General features: G+C 36.8%; 2 protein-coding genes across 2 annotated transcripts; both read left to right on the top strand.

The window, feature by feature from the left end:
- The first annotated feature begins 3,623 nt into the window (after positions 1–3,623).
- On the top strand, positions 3,624–4,550 carry LOC132668405 (olfactory receptor 4N5-like). The gene has a single exon (XM_060617379.3). It carries the CDS (start codon positions 3,624–3,626, stop codon positions 4,548–4,550), a length of 927 nt encoding a protein of 308 aa, XP_060473362.2.
- A 12,263-nt stretch (positions 4,551–16,813) lies between these two features.
- LOC144616589 (olfactory receptor 4K13-like) lies at positions 16,814–17,755 on the top strand. Its single transcript, XM_078447725.2, has one exon. It carries the CDS (start codon positions 16,814–16,816, stop codon positions 17,753–17,755), a length of 942 nt encoding a protein of 313 aa, XP_078303851.2.
- Positions 17,756–25,766: the final 8,011 nt, after the last annotated feature.

Raw genomic sequence — 25,766 nt, 5'->3', positions numbered from 1 at the left:
TTTTAATCCTTAAAATGTTCTCTAATTCTGCTTGACATTCTAATTATTCCCACTGGAAGCACTCTGTATGCTTAAGATAGCTGTAAAACCCCCAAGCATACTCCCTGTTGCATCACAAATTAGAAAGCAGATTTCACAACTTACAATATCTTACTATGAGGACATACATTTAGGGAAACTTTCAGGAATGATCACTTAATCTCCTTTTCATCACAAGGAAGAGGATGGCCCCTTGTTTGAGAGTAGCACTGGAGGCCTAAGGAGGTAAAAATTTTGGTCATTCTTCATATTTAAAAAAATTGAGAGGAAGAATAGAAAAGAAGAGTCATACTAATTGTCTGGAACATCTGCTGCCTTAAAATGCTTAAGAATAGAATAATCCTGTGACAGAGAGAAAGGGTGAGATCTACATTGTGACATATAGCACTTTCTACCTTGTCCCTCAAATATGCCTCCCCAAAGTCCTCCTGATGCTTAATATTATATTAAAGGGGCTGACATCTTTCACTGCATGATTATAAATAGGTGAAAATGCCAGTATCTTAGGGAGATTCACCATCTGGATTTACATTTGAGTATCGCTCAAATGACTAGGTTTTCCCATGCTACTGCAGAGATAAGGGGGAGAAGAAAATTGGGAGTCACAAGTCAATGTGGGTAAATGAAAGAAAGGAAGAAGATGACAAAAATAGAGCAATGAGGAAGGAAAAGCAGAAGCTCTATGGAGAGAAATTGCAAGGAAAATAAAGGAATAAAAGATATGGCAAATGTAAAAAGAATAATTGAGAAAGTGAGTGTATAAAATAGAATTAGTAGGAAGAAAATGGGCAAATCTGAAAAATGTAAAGAAAAGCAAAAGGATATGAAAGGGGAGAGATAGAGGAGATGCTAGGAAGATGATCAGTCCCCAAACGCTTGGCTTTGAGAGCTGGTCTAATAGCATTTGGAATCTAGGCATACTTCATGTGGTCTGTCAACGCAGTGTTTCTGCACTCTGAGAAAGCAGGGGGCATGAGCACTCTCTCTACCTGTGCATCTTTAATGCCAGATGCATTTTTGTGTCAGTTGAAATAGCAAGGAAATTTAGAGATAATGAAAACATTCAGGTCTGTATCTTAGCCTATACTGACAATATTTCTTTGCCAATCTGACAGGAGCAAAAAGCTTGTCTCTGTGACAGTCTTTGCATTGGACTTTTTCCCCCTAGGATTTCATGTTATGCAGAGTAATGTTCAGCTGATGCACATCTGTCCTCAATCTGTGTGATGAGCACAATCTAAGAATCAGAGGAACAGAAACTATGTAAATGAGAATGGGAGAAGAATGTGGATTAAAGATGTGAAGGACGCAATTCTGTTAGTAACAGAGAGTAGAGGTGGATAATGGAAAAAAAAAAGCAGAGGAAGAGTAGGAGACTGCAACTCTCAGAGTGCTCCCTGTGTCTTAGAACTGTCAAGCCAAAGAAGCATGAGATAACTGTAAATGAGCACTTGGAATGCACAAAACCCAAGAAGAGCAGAAGGAGCTACTGACTTACTTTCCTAAGGGTAGGTTTCCATAAGCAGAGTAAGAAATGAATATGGAGGCCAATAGGCATCTAAGTGGGTAAAAGACCGAAGGAAGGTCCTAAGCAGTAATCTGAAGGCACCAAAGATGTTTTTTCCTATTTCCATTTGCTTATACTTAACATGTGTGAGTTTATACATATGTGAATAAGTATCTCTTTGCACAAATATGTGCCCATGTGTTATAAATTCCTTTTGCATAATATTTGGCTGCTAGTTACAAATGTTACCAATCACATAGTACGTATTTTCTCATGTTTCCTAATAGGTGTGCCCTAAAACACCAGCTTACTGCCTAAATTTCCCATGAGTTTATGGACTTTTTAAGGTTGATTTTTCTTTAATTTTTCCCCTTTTCCCCCCTTTCTACCTTCTTTTCCTAGGGATGCTAGCAATAATTTCTGTCAAATTTCTATTGGGAAGTTTTCCTTCTCCAGTTTTCCATATCAGTTTTATTGGCACATTAAAAAAAGATTTATTGAGATATAATCAACATATAAAATTTACCATTTTAAATGTATAACTCAATGGTTTTAAGTGCATTTACAGAGTTGTGCAAAAGCTTCATCACTAAACTTTTGGTTCCTTTCTCATAGCATAATGTTTTTGAGTTCACTCATATTGTAGCATGTCCGAATATGCCATTTGTTTTTCTTGCTAAACTGTATTCCATTATATCTACAGTACTTTTGAAAACTATTGCATGTAATTCAAAATCAAGAGAAATATCATTATATGTGACATTATAGTATTTTGTTAAAATTAGCAATCTTTCATTTTTTAAATCATTCATGTCAACAGTAAATAATGTACACATATCACAATATGAGTATTTATTAATAAAATATGGTTATACAATTATAGTAACATATAAATTATGTTTATATAAATAGAAAATAACTACAAATATAATTCTAAATACAATTGTTATTTAGACAAGATTGCAGCCTGAAAAGGGGAAATACTCCTGCAAGCAATATAATGACGATTTATCTGCCTAAATAAAGCAATACCCACTGATGGATGCTGATTAATAATATCCTCATCAGTTTAAACTGAGGAATACACACCTCTTATATTTCTTACCACTTGTGAGGAAAGAAAACCCATGGCAAAAATAAAAATCTTAACTGCAATTCCTTTATTTTTCTCATCTGTCAAATGAGTATATCATTCTCTATGTTCTATATTACTAATCCCAGATCTAGCATGCTTTGATTTTATTAGCTTAGATATTCAAAATGTTTTATATATTCTGGTGTTTTATATGGAAATATTTGTGGAAGGGATGTCATCTGGCTATCATTCTGAGATTGGAGGAAAAAAGAGGTTATGGATATATGGTGATCAAATATAACTAGGTTAGTATTAATTAGGATTTAAGAACAAGGTGTGCAGCAGATTCAGGATGGGGACCCAACCAAGAGTGTAACTAGGGCAATAACTCTAAGTTAGGAGAATGTAGGGATCTTGTTTGAGATCCTAAACCATTTTGGAATAAAGGTGCACAAGGACACCAAAGAAGAATAAGTAAGAAACACATTTAGAAAAGAAGGCATAGAACTAGGGAGTCTACAGGAACCAAAGGAAAGAAGAACTTGCAAAAGTACTTTGGTCTGTGGGAATGAGAAGAAGTGACCAAAACCCAGCAACTAATGTAAACATTACAGAAAGTACACCACCACTAACAACCAAACAAACAAAAAACCAACAAACCCGAAAAATTTAATAATGATTAAGTTTTGCTGTAATCAGGAAATTTCAGCTATACCTCAAGCAAAGTAGCTCAGAGTCATAGAGGAGCACAATTACATAGAAGCAGCACGTGGTTAAATGGGAATGAGAGTGTGGTTATAAAAACAATTTCTTTTGGGGGAAATCAAGAAATGAAGGGTAGAAAGATCAGCCCAAAACACAAGACAGTTATGAGCATGCATTGCTTTCAGCTAGGCAAGTCCTGGAAGTGGTAAATGATTTTATCTGAGAAGAGCTATGGAGTAGATGAAAAGGTAGTTATAACATATGATTCTTTGTTCTTTGTTATTATGCAGAGGAGAGATGGAGAGGGAGAACAGCACAGTGGTGACAGAATTTATCCTCCTTGGTCTGACCCAGTCCCAACATGCTCAACTTCTGGTCTTTGTGCTAGTCTTAGTTTTCTACCTCATCATCCTCCCTGGAAATCTACTCATCATCCTCACCATCAGATCAGACCCTGGCCTCACAGCCCCCCTCTACTTCTTTCTGGGCAACTTGGCTTTCCTGGATGCATCCTACTCCTTCATTGTGGCTCCCAGGATGCTGGTGGACTTCCTCTCTGAGAAGAAAATAATCTCCTACAGAGGATGTATCACTCAGCTTTTTTTCTTGCACTTTCTTGGAGTAGGGGAGATGTTCCTTCTCGTTGTGATGGCCTTTGACCGCTACATGGCCATCTGTCATCCGTTATGCTATTCCACTGTCATGAGCCCTAGAGTGTGCTATGCCTTGCTGTTGGCTCTGTGGCTTGGGGGCTTTACTCATTCCATTGTGCAAGTAGCCCTTATTCTCCACTTGCCCTTCTGTGGCCCAAACCAGCTAGATAACTTCTTCTGTGATGTGCCACAGGTCATCAAGCTGGCCTGCACAGACACCTTTGTGGTGGAGCTCCTGATGGTCTCCAACAGTGGCCTGCTTACCCTGCTGTGCTTCCTGGGGCTTCTGGCCTCTTATGCTGTCATCCTCTATCGTGTGAAGGGACACACCTCTGAAGGCAAACACAAGGCTCTTTCCACATGTACCACACACATTATCATTGTGTTTCTCATGTTTGGACCTGCCATCTTCATCTATACTCGCCCCTTCAGAGCCTTCCCAGCTGACAAAGTGGTTTCCCTCTTTCACACAGTGATCTTTCCTTTGATGAACCCTGTGATTTATACTTTTCGCAACCAGGAAGTGAAAGCTTCCATGAAGAGGTTACTGAGTCATCACATGATTTGCTGAATAGAAGAATGAAATAAGCTACAAAGAAGAAAATCTAGTTGGAATTAATTAAATCACTTATTTATTAATGCACAAGGACACCATTGCATTTTAGCAAATATTGCATTTATTAAGCTCTTGCAATTTTCAGGCACTATTCTAGGTATGTGAATAAGGCAGTTGAGAGTCTAGGTCTCTTGGGGTTATATTCAAGTAGATAAAAACAGATTGAGCTATTAAACTGAAAATGACCTCTAGGAACTTGTTGGATTGAGCACTGGGTGTTGTATGTAAGTGATGAACCATGGAAATCTACCTCCCAAACCAAGAGCATACTGTACACACTGTATGTGTATATATGTAATTCATTATACATATAATTGTAAACTATATTAAAAAAAAGAAAATTACCGCTAATATCCAAAAGAGATAGTTATCTGAAACAAATAAAAAATACTGTTATGATAGAGTTTGACTAGAGATGGGAGTTTTTGCCTATGGTAGTTAAGCAAGGTCTTGTTGAATTGTGGTTAGCTGATATCCAGATGAAACATCCATGCAATTTTCTGGGGACACAAAATTCTAGGAAAAGAGGCACAAAGATCTTATAAATTGATACATTTGAAGACCACAAAGATGAATATAGTAGCTTGTCAAATAAGTTGATATATGTAAATAAGAATGTACTAAACACTGTACAGAAAATAGTATGATATATTCATGGTTTTATATATATATGTGTATATATACATATATATATATATATATATATATATATATATATATATAGAGAGAGAGAGAGAGAGAGAGAGAGAGACAATAATGAAAAATGAAAGACACGTAATAGGACTATTATGGATATAATTGGTATAAATTTGCTTTATTGTCTTTATATTTATTTATATTTTTTCACATTTTCTGCTTCTTTTTGTTTAACTGAAAAAGACAAATAAACAGATTCCCTCATAGAGTCTCTCATTCATCTTTTTCTGCTTTAATTCACTTAGCATAATATATTCTAGTTCCATCCACATTGTTGAAAATGGCAAGATTTCTTTTTTTGATCACCGAGTAGTATTCCATTGTGTGTATGTGCGTGTGTGTGTGTGTGTGTGTGTGTGTGTGTGTGTGTATAACCTCTTCTTTATCTATTTGTAAGTTGATGGTTATGTGGGATCTTTCCATAATTTGGCTATTGTTGATAGTGCTCTATAAACATTGGGTATGATGTGCCCCTTCAAATCAGCATTTTTGTATCCTTTGGATAAATACATAGCAGTGCAATTGCTGAGTCATAGGGGGGTTTATATTTTTTATTTTTTTGAGAAACCTCCATACTGTTTCCCAGAGTGGTTGCACCAGTTTGCATTCCCACCAACAGTGCAAAAGGGTTCCCCTTTCTCCATATCCTCACCGCATGTTGTTTCCTGAGTTAATTTTAGTTATTCTGACAGGTGCGAGGTGTTATCTCATTGTGGTTTTGATTTGTATTTCCCTGGTGATGAGTGATGTTGAGCAATCTTTTCATGTGTCTGTTAGCCATCTGCATATCTTATTTGGAAAAGTGTCTATTCATGACTTCTGCCCATTTCATCATTGGAGTATTTGGTTTTTTTGGTGTTCAGTTTGGTAACTTCTTCATACATTTCGGTTACTAACCCTTATCTGATATGTCATTTGTAAATATCTTCTCCCATTCTGTTGATTGCCTTTTTAGTTTTGTTGATTGATTCCGTCAACATACAGAAGCTTTTCATCTTGATGAGGTCCCAATAGTTCATTTGCTTTTGTTTCCCTTGCCTCAGGAGACATATCTAGTAAGAAGTTACTGTGGCTGAGGTCAGAGAGGTTGCTGCCTGTTTTCTCCTGTAGGATTTTGATTGTTTCTTATTTCACATTTAGGTATTTCATACATTTTGATTTTTTGTGTGTGTATGGTGTAAGAAAGTGGTCCAATTTCATTCTTCTGCAAATCACTGTCCAGTTTTCCCAGCACCATTTTCTGAAGTGACTGTCTTTTTTGCATTGGATACTCTTTCTTGCTTTGTTGAAGATTAGCTGGCCATACATTTATGGGTCCATTTCTGTATTATCTATTCTGGTCCATTAATATATGTGTTTATTTTTTGTGGCAGTACTATACTGTCTTGATGATTACAGCTTTGTAAAACAGCTTAAAGTCTGGAAATGTGATGCCTCCAGTTTTCCTTTGATTTTTCAACATTACTTCGGCTATTTGGGATCTTTTCTAGTTCCCTAAAATTTTGGGATTGTTTGTTCTAGCTCTGTGAAGAATGCTGGTGTTATTTTGATAGGAATTGCATTTAATGTGTAGATTGCTTTGAGTAGTATCGACATTTTAACAATGTACGTTCTTCTGATCCATAAGCATGGAATGCTTTAACATTTCTTTGTGTTTTCAATTTCTCTCATGAGCTTTCTATAATTTTCAGCATACAGATATTTCACCTCTTTGATTAGGTTTAGTCCTGGGTATCTTATTGTTTTGGGTGCAATTTGGGATCGATTGCTTGATTTCTCTTTCTGCTGCTTCATTATTGGTGTATACAGATGCAACCAATTTCTGCATGTTGATTTTACATCATGCAACTTTGATGAATTCAATTATCACTTCTAGCAGTTTTTTGGTGAAATATTTTTGGTTTCCCATGTAGAGTATCACATCATGTCATCTGCAAAGTGTCAAAGTTTAACTTCTTCTTTGCAAATTTGAATGGCTTTTATTTATTTTTATTTTCTGATTGCCGAGGAAAGGACTTCCAGTACTATATAGAACAATAGTGGTAAGAGAGGACATCCCTGTCATGTTCCTGACCTCATGGGGAAAGCTTTCCATTTTTCCCCATTAAGGATGATATTTGCTGTGGGCCTTTCATAATGGCTTTTATGATGTTGAGGTATGTTCCTTCTACCCCTTTTTTCTTGAGGGTTTTTATCAAGAAAGAATGCTGTATTTTGTCAAATGTTTTTTTTCTGCATCTATTGTAAGGACATTTGTTTGTTTATTTGAACAAATTATAGATGAGAATTTCTCTAATCTGGGGAAGGAAATAGGCATTCAAGTCCAAGAAGCACAGAGAATTACTTTCAAAACCAACAAAAACAATGAACACCATGACATATTATAATGAAACTTGCAACATATAAATATAAAAAGAAAATTCTAAAAGTAGCTAGGAACAAAATGTCCTTAAACTAACAATGGTTGACTCATAAGGTAAGTAGCAGATCTCTCCATTGGAATTTGGCAAGCCAGAAGGGAGTGGCAGAAAATATTCAATGTGCTGAACAGGAAAAATATGCAGCCAAGAATTCTTTATCCAGCAAGGCTCTCACTCAGAATAGAAGGAGAGAGATAGACTTTCCAGACAAATAAAAACTAAAGGAGTTCGTGACCACTAAACTAGTCCTGCAAGAAATTTTAGGGGGACTCTCTGAGTGAAGAAAAAAAAACACACCAAAGCAGCAAAGACTACAAAGACCAGAGAACATCACCAAAAACACCATTTCCACACAACACAATGATACTAAATTCAAATCTTTCAATAATCACTCTGAATGTAAATGGTCTAAATGCTCCAATCAAAAGGCATAGGGTAGGGGGACCTGGGTGGCTCAATTGGTTAGCATCCAACTTGCCTCACTTCATTATCTCGTGGTTCTTGAGTACGAGCCCTGTGTTAGGCTCTGTGCTGACAACTCAGAGGCTGGAACCTGCTTTGGATTCTGTGTCTTCCTCTCTATCTGCCCCTCCCCTACTCTCACTTGGTCTTTCAAAAATAAATAAGCATTTAAAAAATTAAAAAAAATATGATATCACAATGAATTAAAAAAAAAACAATATCCATCAATATGCTGCCTACAGGAGACTCATTTTAGACCTAAAGACACCTGCAGATTGAAAGTCAGGGGATGGAGAATCATGTATCATTGTAATGGACTTCAAAAGAAGGCCAGAGTAGCCATATTCATATCAGACAACCTAGATTTTAAAACAAAGACTGTAACAAGTGGAAAAGAAAGGCATTATATCATAATTAAGAGGTCTATCCATTAAGAAGATGTAACAATTGTAAATATATATGCCCCCAACTTGGAGATATCCATATATATAAATCAATCACAAACATAAAAAACCCACTGATAATAATACCGTCATAGTAGATTTTAAACCAACTTACAGTAATGGACAGATCATCCAAACAGAAAATCAGCAAGGAAACAATGGCTTTGAATAACAACTGAAGCAGATGGAGTTAGCAGATACATTCAGAACATTTCATCCAAAAGCAGCAGAATACACACTCTTCTTGATAGCACATGGAATGTTCTCCAGAATAGATCACATACTAGGTCACAAATCAGCCCTCAACAGGTACAAAAAGACTGAAATCATACTATGCATATTTCAAATCATAATGCTATGAAACTTGAAATCATCAAAGAAAAAATTTGGAAAGCACTACAATACATTGAGGTTAAGGAACATTCTACTAAAGAATGAATGGGTTAACCAGGAAATTAAAGTATAAATAAAAAATAACATGGAAGCAAATGAAAATGAAAATACGTCATCCAAACACTTGGGATGCGTTAAGTCCAGGTGTAAGAGGCAAATACATTGCAATTCAGGCCTATTTGAAGAAGCAAAAAAGGTCCCAAATACACAATGTAACCTTACAATTAAAGGAGCTAGAAAAGGAGCAGCAAATCAAGCCCAAAGCCAGCAGAAAAGGGAGATAATAAAGATTAGAACAGAAACAAATAATACACATACAAAAAAACAAGAAGAGATCAATGAAACTAAAAACTGGTTTTTGAAAAAGTAAACAAAATTGAGAAACACCATGCCAGACTTATCAAAAAAGAGGACCCAAATAGGTAAAATCATGAATAATGAGGAGATCACAACCAACACCACAAAAAAAATCAAACAATCAAAAGAGAATATGATGAAAAATTATATGCTGACAAACTGGACAAGATGAAGAAATGGACAAATTCCTAGATACTCACACACTACCAAAACTCAAACAGGAAGAACAGAAAAATTTGTTGTGGCTTTAATGTTAATTTTAGGACCACAAATACATACTGATCATTGTGATGTACCACAGTCCAACTGCAATACATGGGTGACACTCATGGACCACAGTTAGTGATACAAATATCCCATTAGTGAAACTTCCATTTCCTTCCATTGACCTTCTCCCCACTCTGGTGTTGGTGCTGTTTTAGATTAATGTCTGCTGTTATCTACTGAGATAACACATTCAACAAGGTATTGTTACTACTTTCACTGTGTATGGTCATTTACCTTGTAGAGACATTTATGGAATGGAAATTGTTTTCAATCTCTTCCTGTTTCATTTTGTATAGCTATCGCTCCATGTTCACTAATGTTTTCTTCTTCACTGACATCTCTGCAAGTAATACCATCCAGTGCATTTTTTCAGCCAAGAAGTAGAATAGCTCAATTCCATATTTCAATTTAGATTTAAAAAATTCTACTGTGGCCCTACTTAACCATTGTAGTGCAGCAGTACTACCTCTTCTGATGACCAAGGTAAATTACTTACAAGATAGTGACACCTTTCATTGTCATGATGTCTCTGGGAAAGGAAAACATAAAGTGATTGAGTGGCAGTGAAGCTTGAGGTTAATAGAAATCTTACTGCATCACTGGTGAAAGCATATCCCAGAACTTCTGGAACTAGAGAGCCTGAAGCTGTGGGAAAAGAAAGCATAAATTCTACAAGTGTTTTATAGAGTTTGAAGACATACAGAGAATATCCGTGTTCTTAACCCTACAGATTCTGTTTACTGGGAACAAAATTACATCTAATGTCATTAAATAAGAGTATACACTACATCCTAGAGGATGCCATCTCAAGACACCAGGATACAATCTAAACACCGTGATGCTCAAAGTCAGTCTTAATATAAAATGATGCAGGGCATGATGGACACCTACATCTCCATAGTCAATTGAACCTCCATGGTCAGATGGTCCATACCTACGGGGTTTAGTAGAATGTCAGTGGCTAATTTCCAACTCATGCATAGTTCTCTGCTGCACATGGCATACACATGCTATGATCCTGTGAAACTACATTGTGACTCTCCTATTAGAATATGGAAAAAAACTAATGAATGGTTTATTTCTCAGGAGAGATAACTTTAATACTGTATGATTAACCTGGATAAATGGCCCTAGGGGTAAGGCTACTTTTACTTTGTTCTAGATCTGATAAGATGCCTCCCCTGAACTAAGTTTACAAAACTGGAAACCTCATGTCGATCAATAAATATTATATACAAGTTGGAATACACTGCCTCTAAAACTTGGAGAGGACTACCAGACATTATGCTTTCTTCTTAGTGGCACAGCGATGGTACAAGATGCAATACTTTAACTTTTAAGGAGATGCCTCAGCATCCTTGCCCTGGATAAACTCTCCAAAATTTCACAAATGTGGCAAGACCCTGCCATCCTAAATGATAATGGTTTTTGTCCTCACACTTAATTCGTCACAGTGGCTTAATCTGGGAAGAAAAAAGTGTTGTTTGTCCTATGCCCTATCTTAGGAATATTGAAAATTTCACTTAACTTCTCTTTAAGTAAGTGCACATCACATGTCCTTGACCTAAATTTTTGGTCTGCCTTTAACCAGCCATGATTACAATGTTATAATTAAATTAGAGCTTTTATTTTCTAGTGTAAAACAATTATAGCATCTTAGTCCAATGTATGTGTAACAGTGCCACACTATCAACGGAGACTCCAAAACCCCATGTATGTATGTTCATTTTTAAATAATTTCTCCCAAAATGTCTGTAAAAATTCCTCACACATTTATACTCCAGAAAGAGTAAATAATAAAAGGATGTGTGCCATTATAGTCCCATTTTCCTTCCAATCCATCCTTTTTCCATTCTATAAATTTTCTCTTATTACAGGAAGCCCTGATTCATGAAGACTGCATTTCCAGCACCCTAGCATTTCTTGACCTCCAGATGGTTACAAATGGATATCACTGTTAGATTAATATAGGGTGGGAGGAAAAGAAAACGAATACACACATACACACACACACACACACACACACACACACACACTCTGCCTTAGCCCAAATATCTTCAGTAGTTCTCTGGCTCATTCTAGAACTCAGCAACACTTCCATGGCTCTAGCTCTCCTCGTGAAATTGGCCACTACATTTCCCACCTTTGTGTATAAGCCGTTATACTCAGAATAATCATCTCCCAAAGAGGTCCACACCCTAATATTGGAACTTGTGAATACGTCACCTTACATGGTAAATTGAACTTTGACAATATGATTATTTATAAACCTTGAAATAGGGAGGTTATCCTAGTTAATGTGGGTGGCCTCAATGAAATGCATGAGTTTTTAAAAGCATTGAACTCTTCATGGATCTAGAGAAAGAAAAAAGAAATCCAGAAAGGATGGATCTTGAGGAGGATTTGATTCAATATTTCTGGCTTCGAAGAGGAAGAAGATGTGACCAAAGAATACAGGCAATGTATAGAAAGTGAGAATAATGTCTGACAAAGATCAGCAAGGAAGTGGAAATGTTATTCTACAAACACCTGGAACTAAAGTTGGCCCTCAGCCAGGCTGAGTCTGGGAGTAGTTTCTTCCCCCAAAGCCAATAAGGAATATCGTCCTGCCAACAACTTCATTGTATCCCAGAGAGAGAAAAGTTGGATTTCAGACTTATCCAACTACGAGGTAAGAAATTTGGGTTGGATGAAGCTTCTAGTTTTGGGGAAATTTTTTGAGGGAGAAGAAGAAAATGAATACATGTCATTACCCTGGGGCTGTGGTAAGACTGTGTCTTCTCTTGCTGCTCCAGATTGGATTTGGTGGTAGATTCCATTTGATGTTCATCTTTGGTTTCCCCAAACATTTCCTATTAGCATCTCAGCCTTCATGTCACTAGTTTAATGAATTAAACTCCTCCTGCTTTATATATGTTTAACTGATAGCACTGAACTGTAAATATTTATGGTACTTAATGTTAGTATAACAACAACACTATTGCAATTAGACCTGAGGAAATATGGAGCTGAGGATAGGCAAAGTGCTTGACTCTACCAGAAGTCAGCTCCTCTAAAGAATTTTCACCAGTAGCTGCCTGTTAATACTATTTACTTTCATGTTATTTGCCACTTCTGTCACATGGCAGGCTTCACAATGCCACTTAATGAATTCAGACATCTGTTTTGAATGAGGAATGGGGGAAGACTACTCAGCGGAGTCTCTTACACTGTCTGTACTAACTGCTAAACTGGTGAGGAAAATTAAACAGTGATTGCCACAGTGTAGTGAGATGCAGCTTTGTGGACAGGGTTGGAGACTCCATGGAAGTTGATAGACACCCCATCCCACAAAATGAGCTTTGGGGGCACCTGGGTAGGCTCAGACAGTTAGGCCACTGACTCCTGATTTTGGCTCATGTCATTATCTCACAGTTGTAAGATCAAGTCCCACATTGGAGTCTGTGCTAAGCATGCAAACTACTTGGGATTCTCTCTATCCCTCTCTCTCTGCACCTCAACTGCTCCTGCTTACTCTCTCAAAATAAATAAATAAACTATAAAAAAATAAGAAAATGATCTTTCATTTTCAAGAAAGAAGGAAGGGTCATGTTTGGGAAACTATAACAAATTCTGCTATATCCAGTTGTCATCACTGTTTTTCAGCATTACTGTCACCTTTTAGTTAATGGAATAAGGCACAGGAAATGTATAAGAAGAAAAAAAAAGTTATTAATGTCTGTAGATCATTTTGCCAGTACCTTCAAGAAAATAGGACACTGAACTGGCAAAAAAAAATGACAAAAGAGATTTCCACAATGATACCATGTACCACATAAATATATAATAAATGGAAACAATAGCAATAAAGCAAATTATGTTAAAGAAAAAGATCATAGAATAGGAAAGTAGGAAATATGCAAAATTACACTGAACAAAAAATATGTTACCAAGATTAGAAGATTAGAATGTATTGTATCATAAAAGTAGGCAGACATTTAGAATGACATTAAAATCCTTCTGGATGAAAGACTCAATTTTGTAATTCTGTTCATTTTTTTCTACTTTTCTTATAGGTTTAATACTGTGATATTAAAATACCAATGGAACTTGTTTTAACTTTAGAAAATATATTTATTTAATTCAGAATAAAATATATAAGAATAAGCAAGAACACTCTGAATGAATAAAGCAATGACAACAGATTTGCCTTTCCATACATTAAATATACTGTAAACTAATGACTAGTAAAGTAAGTAGTAACACCACAAAAATTATCCAGGAAAACAAAACAGGAAATGAGTACTCCCAAAGAAGAGCCTGATTTATGAGCAAATTTGAAAGGTAATAAACAAAGCATAACAAATTCTTAGTGGAATGAATTATTATTTAATTGGAATGATGAAATTTATTTCACATTATTTCTGAAAAGTTCAGAAAGATTTGAGTTTATGTGAAAATCTCAGCCTTAATACAATGTAAAATAAAAATAATCTAGATCATTTATATTTTTCCTAAATATCACATTTATGAATGCTTTTTGTAGAAAACAAACTACTACAAAAGAAAGAACATCATATAAAATTCTCATTATTCAACTCTAGTCCTATCTCTCCACTGCCTGAGTATGGATTATTGCCTTTAAAGTATTATCAATTTTATAGGTGAAAAATGGTATCTTCTTTCTGCAATGTCAAAAGTCTTTTTTAACAATCCCAATTACTTTCTTACTACTGGTCTCTGAGGAATCTAAAACAATCAAATGAGTTCTCTCCTTTGTGCCTCCTACCAAGAGATACACTTATATACTGCTGTCTTTTGAAGTCCAGAGAAGAAAATAAGTCACTGGATGATGAAGATTAAGTATCCATTTCATACGGATGTTACCTCTGAAGTCCAAGTGCAAACTGGTAGGTTACATAATCTTGACATGCTACTCTATCTACATACCACATCGATCACATTATTCTCATTAATAACATTAAATGTATCCATAAGTGTTAAAAACAGTGCCAAATGAAACTGAGAGGAAGGCTCAATGGATTTCAAAAATTAATCTGGAACAAACATAATCTTGCTACAATTGGAAAAAAAATACAAAAATCAGAAAACACTATACCAATGATTATTGGAAATTAGATTATAATAGCAGTCCAAGCCGATAAATTATTCTTAGACTAAAGAAATCTGGGTATGTTCAAATTCTTCAGTTATACTTATCAGGTTGAATGATTTTATTCTTTAAATTATAGCAGAAATATTGAGAAAGTGCCTTTGTTGTTTTAGAAATGCAATTATTTTTAAAAGAGACAAATGACAGAAATGTGAGGATAAAACGCCTGATTCAGAGCTTTGAAAATCATAGAATGTCACCACTCATAAAATATTGATGCCATCATTATACTTGTTAGGGATTGCTAGAAAAGCTTATGAGAAAATTCAACTTTCCTATGGTAACAGTCTGAAAATGGCCAAATAGTTAAAACACTGAGATAGCATCTTGTCTAGGACTCTGTCTTTGCCACACCCATGTGCACCTGCAAGTAAACCTATTAAGTGCTTCAAGGAAACACAGAAAGTCCAGGGGCTATAGTGCAGATGAGATCATTGTTCTACAGTTAAGAGTACAAGGTACAAAGAAGAAATACAGATTCACACCTGTGAATGAGAACTATCAAAGATGTGCATTTCCTGTTTTATTACCTTCTGAAAGAAGGACGTTTTTATGCTACTTTGGATGATAGTGTCAAACATAATGGAAAATTATGGGCCGTTACAAGAACTGTGTGTCTTGGTGACAGTAACCATGCAGAGAAAAGAGCATAAATTAAGTATTCACTATGGTTACCCAGATATACAATTTTAAAATTTTGAACTATGTAACTAAAAGATTACATGTATCCCCAAATCACGTATATTCTTTTGTGTTTTTTTTGTTTTGTTTTGTTTTGTTTTGTTTTGTTTGGTGACAATCTGTATTAGCCTTTGGTCTAGGCTCTCATAAAAGCAAGGAAAAGACTGAAGATGAACAACTTGCCTGAAATAAGACTTGAAAAAAAGAGCTAAAATCATCCAAACAAGGAAGGTCTTAACCAGGTGAATTTATATAGAATGAGCACTGACCTATTCCCTTTATTTGTGTGTCTTTTTTAAAAGTTCATTTAGCTTGCCTGAATCCACCTCAGTCAGCAACATAGCTCTGACTTTTTTTCCATCTTTGACAAAGTCAGAGATTGAAAGAACTTTAAGGGAAATAATTGTGAAGAAGGATAGATCCAAGGAGGCTAAGTAACCCAAGATAGTACTCTTTTCAAAGAATATATCACATTTAAAGTCTTGTTAAATCATATTTACAAAGGTAAATGATTCACCTTACTCTTTACCCCTCACTAATGGAGGAAAGTGGAACAAGATTTAGGTGTTTCTATATACTTTTATCTGTGAAGTCATATGACCTAGAAAGAATATCAGATAAAAATAGATCTTTGTTCATGTTTGCAACAACTGGAGAAGAATGCACAGTTGGGACACACTTTACGTCTGATCACGTGAACTGAAGAGTCTGGCAACGTGTAGATGAGTATCTGTGGTTTTGACAGTCTAGTCTAAATAACTTAATCTTTCCTCAGTAATTGGGTTTGATCTCAGTTAATTAGATAACTGTCTCCACATGCAACTTTCTATCAACAATATGCTCATGGTCTATAATCAGTTCTTTTCAAGAATCATAATGCACTTCATATAATTTCAGCAATATTTATGGCAAATTGTTACTGCCTTTTGAGAATTTCATAAAAATGTGTCAGTAAATGCACCTCCTGCAAGTGATAAAAATCACTTTTGCTGATGGCTTCCAAAGTCTTCTCTATTATTCTAGTAACTTATGAATTCACACAGTCTGCTCTACAGCTGAACAAGGGAGAGGTTTTCTCAAATACCTAACTGACCTTGCCCCTATTAATCAACATACATATTTCATTTAGTAGGCTCAATTCCTTCCACTATCAACTGTCATGTGGTCCTGTGAAATACCTCCTGCTAAATATCTATGAAGTAGTCATCGTGTCATACATTTGTTTGCCTGCATAAGAGACAGGATGGAAATAAAGACAAGGTTTACAGACTTGCCAGTCCCTATGACATCCTGTGTGTGTTTTTTTTTTCTCTTCTAGGCAACTTCTGAAATTCATTACAAGGATGAATGGATCTCCTGAACAACAGATCAAGTGTGTCTGAGTTCATCTTGCTGGGACTTTACACTTCTCGAGAAATTCAAATATTCTTTTTTGCAGTCTTCTTCCTTGTCTATGTAGCCATCATAGTAGGAAACCTCCTCATTGTGATCTCTGTGATAGTTGATACACATCTTCACTCCCCCATGTATTTCTTTCTGGCAAATTTATCATTTTTTGATTTATGTCTTTCTTCTGTTACAACTCCCAAAGTGATTGCAGACCTCCTTAGAAAACGCAAGACCATCTCCCTGTGGGGCTGCATGGCTCAGATGTTTTTTGTGCACTTCTTTGGGGGTGGAGAGATGTCTCTTCTGATAGCTATGGCCATAGACAGGTATGTTGCCATATGCAAGCCCTTGCAGTATCAGACCATCATGAATCACAGGGTGCTCATCGGGTTTCTGCTGCTCTCATGGGCAATTGGATCCATACATACCACAAGCCAGATGGTTTTCACGGTAGGTTTACCTTTCTGTGGTCCCAATGTTGTGGACAGCATTTTCTGTGACCTTCCCCTGGTCATCAAGCTTGCCTGCACTGAGACCTATATCCTAGAGCTCTTGGTGATTGCAAATAGTGGACTCCTGTCCCTGATCTGCTTCATTCTCCTGCTCATATCCTACATTGTCATGGTGGTCACCATCTGGCAGCACTCCTCCAGTGCATCCTCTAAGGCAGTGTCCACACTGTCTGCTCACATCACTGTGGTCACTCTCTTCTTTGGCCCCACTATCTTCATCTATGTTTTCCCGTTCAAGAGTTACTCTGCAGATAAGTTTCTTTCTGTTTTTTACTCTATAATCACTCCCCTCCTTAATCCAATTATTTATACTCTGAGGAATCAAGAAATGAAAGCAGCCATTAAGAGACTCACAAGCTATCATATTGGTTCCTGGCTCACTTTCTAAATAAGTCTGTAACAGCTGATTGTTTTGTGTTGTCTGCTATTTGGGGTTTTGAATCTTAAATACTTAGCAGAAAAATTAAAATAAAATATTAAATAGTATCAACACTCTTCCCTCAGAATTAATGGAATATTTAAGATCAGTTTTATTAAAAATCTAATGGAAAATATTCATAGAACAGATTCAATACATAAATAAGTGTACACTCATTATTTCCTTTTACTTCCTTGTCCTAGAATTCAGGGAAACAACCCTGATCAATGTTTAAAGTATCTAATCATATGTCTTTTTTCAAAAGCTTTATCAATTTGCAATGGCTTAGTATATAAAAATATGTTTAGTTTCAATTTTTATTTATAAATTTGTATTTTGGGAGTTGAGAAGATGGTGGCGTAGGACGACACTGGGCTCACCGCGTCCTGTCTTAGATTCCACCCACACCTGCCTAAATAACCAAGAAAACCACCAGAAGACTAGCAGAATGGACTCTCTGGAGCCAAGCATAGACAAGAGGCCCATGGAAGAGGGTAGGAAGGGTGGAGAGGCGGGTGCACTACATGGACTGGTGGGAGGGAGCCAGGGTGGTAGAGTGGCAACCCGCCCGGCAAGGCAGAGCCCCCGAGTCTGACTTGCAAAAGCAGAGGGGCTGGACTGCGTGAGTTCTGACAGCCAGAGGGACTTAACATCTGGAATGCTAAAAGTCAACAGCTCTGCTTGGACAGCGGGAGGGCGAGAGGACACCGGGAGGGAGAGGTGTTGGGCCCCGGAAGACAGACCTCAGCTTAGCGGGGAACAAAGGGGCTGGGAAGCACCATCTCCCTCTCCCAGCCCCCAGCCGAAATCCCAAAGGGAACCAGTTCCCATCACTGAACTTGCTTGCACTGCGCAAACACCCAACGCTGTGCTTCTGTGGATCCATCCCTCCAACAGATCTGCCTCCCTCCTGGTGCTGCAGGGCCCCTCCCACAGGGGAACACCGAAGGCAAAGCGAGCTGAGCCTGCCCCACCCGTCCCTGTGCACCTTGCAGATCCACCCTGGCTAATACGCCAGATCCCATAGAAGTAGTACCACAAGCCTGGCAGTGTACAAGTAGCCCAGACAGAGGCCACACCACTCCAAAGTGAGTCCTGCCCCTGGGAGAGGGGAAGATAAGGTACACACCAGTCTGACTGTGGCCCCAGTGGTGGGCTGGGGGCAGACATCGGGTCTGACTGCGGCCCCACCAACCAGCACAAGTTACTCTAGACAGCACAGGGGAAGAGCCCTGCAGTTCCATGCCACTCCAGGGACTATCCAAAATGACGAAATGGAAGAATTCTCCTCCAAAGAAACTCCAGGAATTAGTGACAGCTAACGAATTGATCAAAAACTATTTAAGCAATGTAACAGAACGAGAATTTAGAACAATAGTCATAAAATTAATTGCTGGGCTTGAAAACAGTATAGAGGACAGCAGAAAATCTACTGTAGAGATCAAGGGACTAAGAAACAGTCATAAGGAGCTAAAAATGCTATAAATGAGGTGCAAAATAAAATGGAGGTGACCGCAGCTCAGATTGAAGAGGCAGAGGAGAGAATAGGTGATTTAGAAGATAAAATTATGGAAAAAGAGGAAGCTGAGAAAAAGATAGATAAAAAAATCCAGGAGTATGAGGGGAGAATTAGAGAACTAAGTTATGCAATCAAGCACAACAATATGCGTATAATAGGGATTCCAGAAGAGGAAGAGAGAGAGAAAGGGGCTCAAGGTGTACTTGAACAAATCATAGTTGAGAACTTGCCTGATCTGGGGAAGGAAACAGGCATTGAAATCCAAGAGGCACAGAGAACTCCCTTCAGACATAACTTGAATCGATCTTCTGCACAACATATCATAGTGAAACTGGCAAAATACAAGGATAAAGAGAGAATTCTGAAAGCAGCTAGGGATAAACACGCTCTAACATATAAAGGAAGACCAGTAGGACTAGTGACAGATCTATGGACTGAAATTTGGCAGGCCAGAAAGAAATGGCAGGAAATCTTCAATGTGATGAACAGAAAAAATATGCAGTCAAGAATCCTTTATCCAGCAAGTCTGTCATTCAGAATAGAAGGAGAGCTAAAGGTCTTCCCAAGCAAACAAAAACTGAAGGAATTCATCACCACTAAACCAGCCCTACAAGAGATCCTAAGGGGGATCCTGTGAGACAAAGTACCAGAGACATCACTACAAGCATGAAACCTACAGACATCACAATGATTCTAAACCCATATCTTTCTATAATAAATAAATAAATAAATAAATAAATAAATAAATAAATAAATAAATGTCTATGTGCTGAATATGGGAGCCCCCAAATATATAAAACAAATTAATCACAAACATAAGCAACCTTATTGATAAGAATGTGGTAATTGCGGGGGACTTTAATACTCCACTTACAACAATGGATAGATCATCTAGACACAGGATCAATAAAGAAACAAGGGCCCTGAATGATACATTGGATCAGATGGACTTGACAGATGTATTTAGAACTCTGCATCCCAAAGCAACAGAATATACTTTCTTCTTGAGTGCACATGGAACATTCTCCAAGATAGATCACATACTGGGTCACAAAACAGCCCTTCATACGTATAAAAAAATTGAGATCATACCATGCACACTTTCAGACCACAGTGCTATGAAGCTTGAAATCCACCACAGGAAAAAGTCTGGAAAACCTCCAAAAGCATGGAGGTTAAAGAACACCCTACTAAAGAATGAATGGGTCAACCAGGCAATTAGAGAAGAAATTTAAAAATACAGGGAAACAAATAAAAATGAAAATAAAATAATCTAAATGCTTCGGGATGCAGCAAAGGCAGTCCTGAGAGGAAAATACATTGCAATCCAGGCCTATCTTAAGAAACAAGAAAAATACAAAATACAAAATACAAAAATCTAACAGCACACCTAAAGGAAATAGAAGCAGAACAGCAAAGACACCCCAAACCCAGCAGAAGAAGAGAAATTATAAAGATCAGAGCAGAAATAAGCAATACAGAATCTAAAAAAAAAAAAACAAAAAAACAAAAAAAAAACTATAGAGCATATCAATGAAAGCAAGAGTTTGTTTTTTGAAAAAATAAACAAAATTGATAAACCTCTAGCCAGGCTTCTCAAAAAGAAAAGGGAGATGACCCAAATAGATAAAATCATGAATGAAAATGGAATTCTTACAACCAATCCCTCAGAAATACAAGCAATTATCAGGGGATACTATGAAAAATTATATGCCAAGACACTGGACAACCTGGAAGAAATGGACAAATTCCTAAGCACCCACGCACTTCCAAAACTCAAACAGGAAGAAATAGAAAACTTGAACAGACCCATAACCAGCGAAGAAATTGAATCAGTTATCAAAAATCTCCCAACAAATAAGAGTCCAGGACCAGATGGTTTCCCAGGGGAATTCTACCAGACATTTAAAGCAGAGATAACATCTATCCTTCTCAAGCTATTCCAAGAAATAGAAAGGGAAGGAAAACTTCCAGACTCATTCTATGAAGCCAGCATTACTTTGATTCCTAAACCAGATAGAGACCCAGCAGAAAAGAAAAAAAAAAAAAAAAGAACTACAGGCCAATATCCCTGATGAATATGGATGCAAAAACTCTCAATAAGATACTAGCAAATCGAATTCAACAGCATATAAAAAGAATTATAAAGTTGTATTTTTTAAGTTTATTTTGAGAAAGACAGACAACATGATTGGGGAGGGGCAGAGAGAGAGGGAGATAGAGAATCCCATGCAGTCTCTGCACTGTCAGTGCAAAGCCCGATGCAGGGCTTGAACTCATCTAAAGTTGCATTTATAACTTATTCTTGTTAAAATATCTATTACTATTTGTCAACCATATGGAGTCTGCACAGAGGTATTGTGATTTGAATGAGGATAAGAACACTTTCTCACTATATATCCTCAATACGCTAATCATCTTTATAATTTAAAAAATATGCAGAAAAATATATTTTCCAACATCTTTAGTATTCAAATAATTTTTGAAGAATCAGTATCAACTAAAATGCTAAAAACTAAAACCATGAACTGCTTAACATAGCTTGCTCAACCAGATAACATGTCAATGTTTTTTCAGCTGGAATAAGTCATTCATGAAACATCTAGAAAAATATTTACTAGGTACCAAGCACTGCCCAAAGCAATACAGATACGTGATTATAGACAGAGACCTGATGCCTGTTCCAGAGAGAATATCAAAGGGGAGGGGATCTGTGTTAGGTGTGGTGGTTTCAGAAGATCACTTTAAGAGGAGACATTTATACCAACACATTAAGCAAGCTCTAGAGTTAGACATCTGAGCAGGGGAAAGAGTACATCAGTAAAAGGGCCAGTGTAAATAGACATTGTGATGTGACAAAGAGTTTTAGGTTTTAAAGGTAGACCTTGTGAAGGAGACTTATGAATAAATGAGAGAAGACATATGCTGAGATATTATAGAAAGGAAGAGACCAGAGTTTTCAGGCACAGTGGATTCCTTTTTATCGTCAAGGTAAAGCCAATGAAGTGTTTTGAGAAAGGGAGGGATGGGATCCAGCAAACATTATAGTTTGCCATACATCCGTACTCTTAAGTAGAAAATACAATGCAGCAAAAGTGAGAGCAGAGGAAGAGTTAGTAGTCTGCTTCAGATAGTAAGCCTGTATTTATTAAGTAATACAGTGAGTCTGTGGAAACTGTAAAGATTTCCAAAGGAAAATAGAAAACCTAAAATTATCCAAACATCTTGGGGGCCACCTCTTTTGACGTCTTTTAAAATTTTTTATGTTTCCCTTTTAAAAATATTTAATTTTTTTTATTTTTATATGAATTTTTAAATTTGCATATAGTTGACACACATATTACATTAGTTTCAGGTATACAACATAGTGATTAGACAAATTTATACAGTATGCTCCTATGCTCACCAGAATTGTAGCTCCATCTGTCACCATAAATAACTATTATAATATCATTGACTATATTTCTTATGCTGTTTCTTTTATTCCTGTGACTTGTTTTTTCCATACCTGGAAGCCTGTATCTCCCACTCACCTTCACCTATTTTGCCCATCCCCCCACCTGCCTCACCTATGGAAGCCATCAGTTTGTTCTCTGTATTTATATCTCTAATTCTGCTCTTTGTTGTTGTTTTTTATTCATTTGGGTTTGTGTGTGTGTGTGTGTGTGTGTGTGTGCATGTTGATTACACATGAGTGAAATCTTACGGTGTTTGTCTTTCTCTGTCTGACTTATTTCACTTAACATGACACCTTCTAAGTCCATCCATGCTGTTGCAAATGGCAAGACTCCATTCTTTTTTATGGCTATAATATTACAGTGTGTATATACTATATCTTCCTTATCCATTCATCTAGTGATAGACACTTTGGTTGCTTCCATATGTTGGCTATTATATATAATACTGCAATAAATTTAGAAGTACATAAATCTTTTCAAATTAGTTTTTTGAATTTTCTTTGTTTAAACACCAAACAGTGGAAGTACTGGCTAATATGTTAATCCTATTTTTAATTTTCTGAGGTATCTCCATACTGTTTCCACAGTGGCTGGCTGCACCAGTTTGCATTCCCATCAACAGTGCAGAAGTGTTCCTCTTTCTCTGTATCCTAGCCAACATCAGTTGATTCCTGAGTTGTTTATATTAGCCATTCTGACAGGTATGAGGTGTTATCTCATTGTGGTTTTGATTTGTATTTCACTGGTGATGAGTGATTTTGAGCATCTTTTCATGTGTCTGTTAGCCATCTGGATATCTTCCTTAGAAAAATGTCTATTAATGTCTTCTGCCCATTTATTCACTGTATTATTTGGGTTTTTTGGTGTTCAGTTTGGTAAGTTCTTTATAGATTTTGGATTCTAACCTTTTATCCAATATGATATTTGCAATTATCTTCTCCCATTCCACCATGTGCCTTTAGTTTCTTTTTTTTTTTTAATTCCTTAGTTGTGCTGAAGCTTTTTATCTTGATGAGGTCCCAAAAGTTCATTTTTGCTTTTGTTTCCCTTGCCTTGGGAGACATGTCTAGTAAGAAGTTGCTGTGGCCGAGATCAAAGAGGCTGCTGTTTGCTCCTGTAGGATTTTTATGCTTTCTGGTCTCACATTTAGGTATTTCATCCATTTTGAATTAATTTTTGGGTATGGTGTAAGAAAGTGGTCCAGTTTCATTCTTCTTCATGTCACTGTCCAGTTTTCCCAGTGCCGTTTGCTGAAGTTACTGTCTTTTTTGCATTGCATACTCTTTCTTGCTTTGTCAAAGATTAGTTGGCCATATATTTGTGGGCCCATTTCTGGGTTCTTTATTCTGGTTCATTAATCTATGTGTCTGTTTTTGTGACAGTACCATAGTGTCTTGATTATTACAGCTCTGTAATACAGCTTCAAGTCTGCAATTGTGATGCCTCAAGCTTTGCTTTTCTTTTTCAACGTGACTTTGGCTATTCAGGATCTTTTCTAGTTTCACAAAATTTTAGGATTTTTTGCTCTAGCTCCGTGAAGAATGCTGGTGTTATTTTGATAGGGAGTGCATTGAATGCATAGATTGCTTTGAGTAATATAAACATTTTAACAATGTTTGTTCTTCTGATCCATGAACATGGAATGTTTTAACATTTCTTTGTGTCCTCTTCAATTTCCTTCATGAGCTTTCTGTAATTTTCAGTGTACTGATCTTTTACCTCTTTGGGTAGGTTTATTCCTAGGTATCTTATTGTTTTTGGTGCAATTGTAAATGCGATAAATTCCTTGATTTCTCTTTCTTCTGCTTCATTACTGGTGTATAGAGACACAATCAATTTCTGTACATTGATATTATACACTGAGACTTTGATGAGTTCACACATCAGTTCTAGCAGTTTTGGGTGGAGGCTTTTGGGCTTTCCATGTAGAGTACCATGTCATCTGCAAAGAGTGAAAGTTTGACTTCTTTTTGCCAATTTGCATGCCTTTTATTTCTTTGTGCTGTCTGATTGCTGAGTCAAGGACTTCCCATACTATATTGAACAACAGTGGTGAGAGGAGACATCCCAGGCAAGTCCCAGACCTTACGGGGAAAGCTCTCTGTTTTCCCCAATGAGGATGATATGAGCTGTTGGCCTTTCATATATGGCTTTTATGATGTTAAGGTATGTTCCTTCTACCCCTTCTTTTCTTAAGAGTTTTTATCAAGAAAGAATGCTGTATTTTGCCAAATGCTTTTCTGCATCTTTTGAAAGGAGCATATGGTTCTTATCCTTCCTTTCATTAATGTGGTGTATTATGTTGATTGATTTGCAGATAATGAACCAGCCCTGCTTCCCAAGATGAAATCCCACTTGATTATGGTGAATAATTCTTTTAATGTGCTGTTGAATTCAATTTGCTAGTATCTTGTTCAGAATTTTTGCATACAGATTCATCAGGAATATTGGCCTATAATTCACCTTTTTAGTGGGATCTTTTTCTGGTTTTGGAATCAAGGTAATGCTGGCTTCATAGAATGAGTTTTGAAGCTTTCCTTCCATTTCTGTTTTCTGTTCTCCAGTTCTGTTTTCTTTTCCATTTCTGAACAGTTTGAAAAGAATAGGTATTAACTCTTCTTTAAATCATTGGTAGAATTCCCTTAGGAAGCCATCTGGACCTGGACTATTATTGTTGACAGATTTTTGATAACGGATTCAATTTCTTAGCCGATTACTGACAGAGGGAGGACTTATGTTAGCGGGGAAGTAGGGGGCTCTGGACTTCCTACGTCCCTCAAAGAAAGCTGTTGAGGTCAGATTACTTGGAATACTCAGGAAATGTACCTGCAGAGTGGTAGAAAGATCTCCACCATTGGAGGAGCCAGCTTGACACATGTGAGGTACATGGATGGGAGTTGGGGAATGTAAAACGGTGGAGCCATGAAAGGGAGCAGCCTATTTCATAGATAGAAAAAAAAAGTAGAGGTGTTGCGATAGTGCAGCATTGAGTTAGCACAAGAGG

The sequence above is a fragment of the Panthera onca genome, chromosome B3 (genome assembly GCF_046562875.1).
Source record: "Panthera onca isolate mPanOnc1 chromosome B3, mPanOnc1 haplotype 2, whole genome shotgun sequence".
Taxonomy (NCBI): domain Eukaryota; kingdom Metazoa; phylum Chordata; class Mammalia; order Carnivora; family Felidae; genus Panthera; species Panthera onca.
The sequence above is the reverse complement of the archived record's forward strand: the minus strand, read 5'-3'. Positions and strand labels throughout refer to the sequence as shown.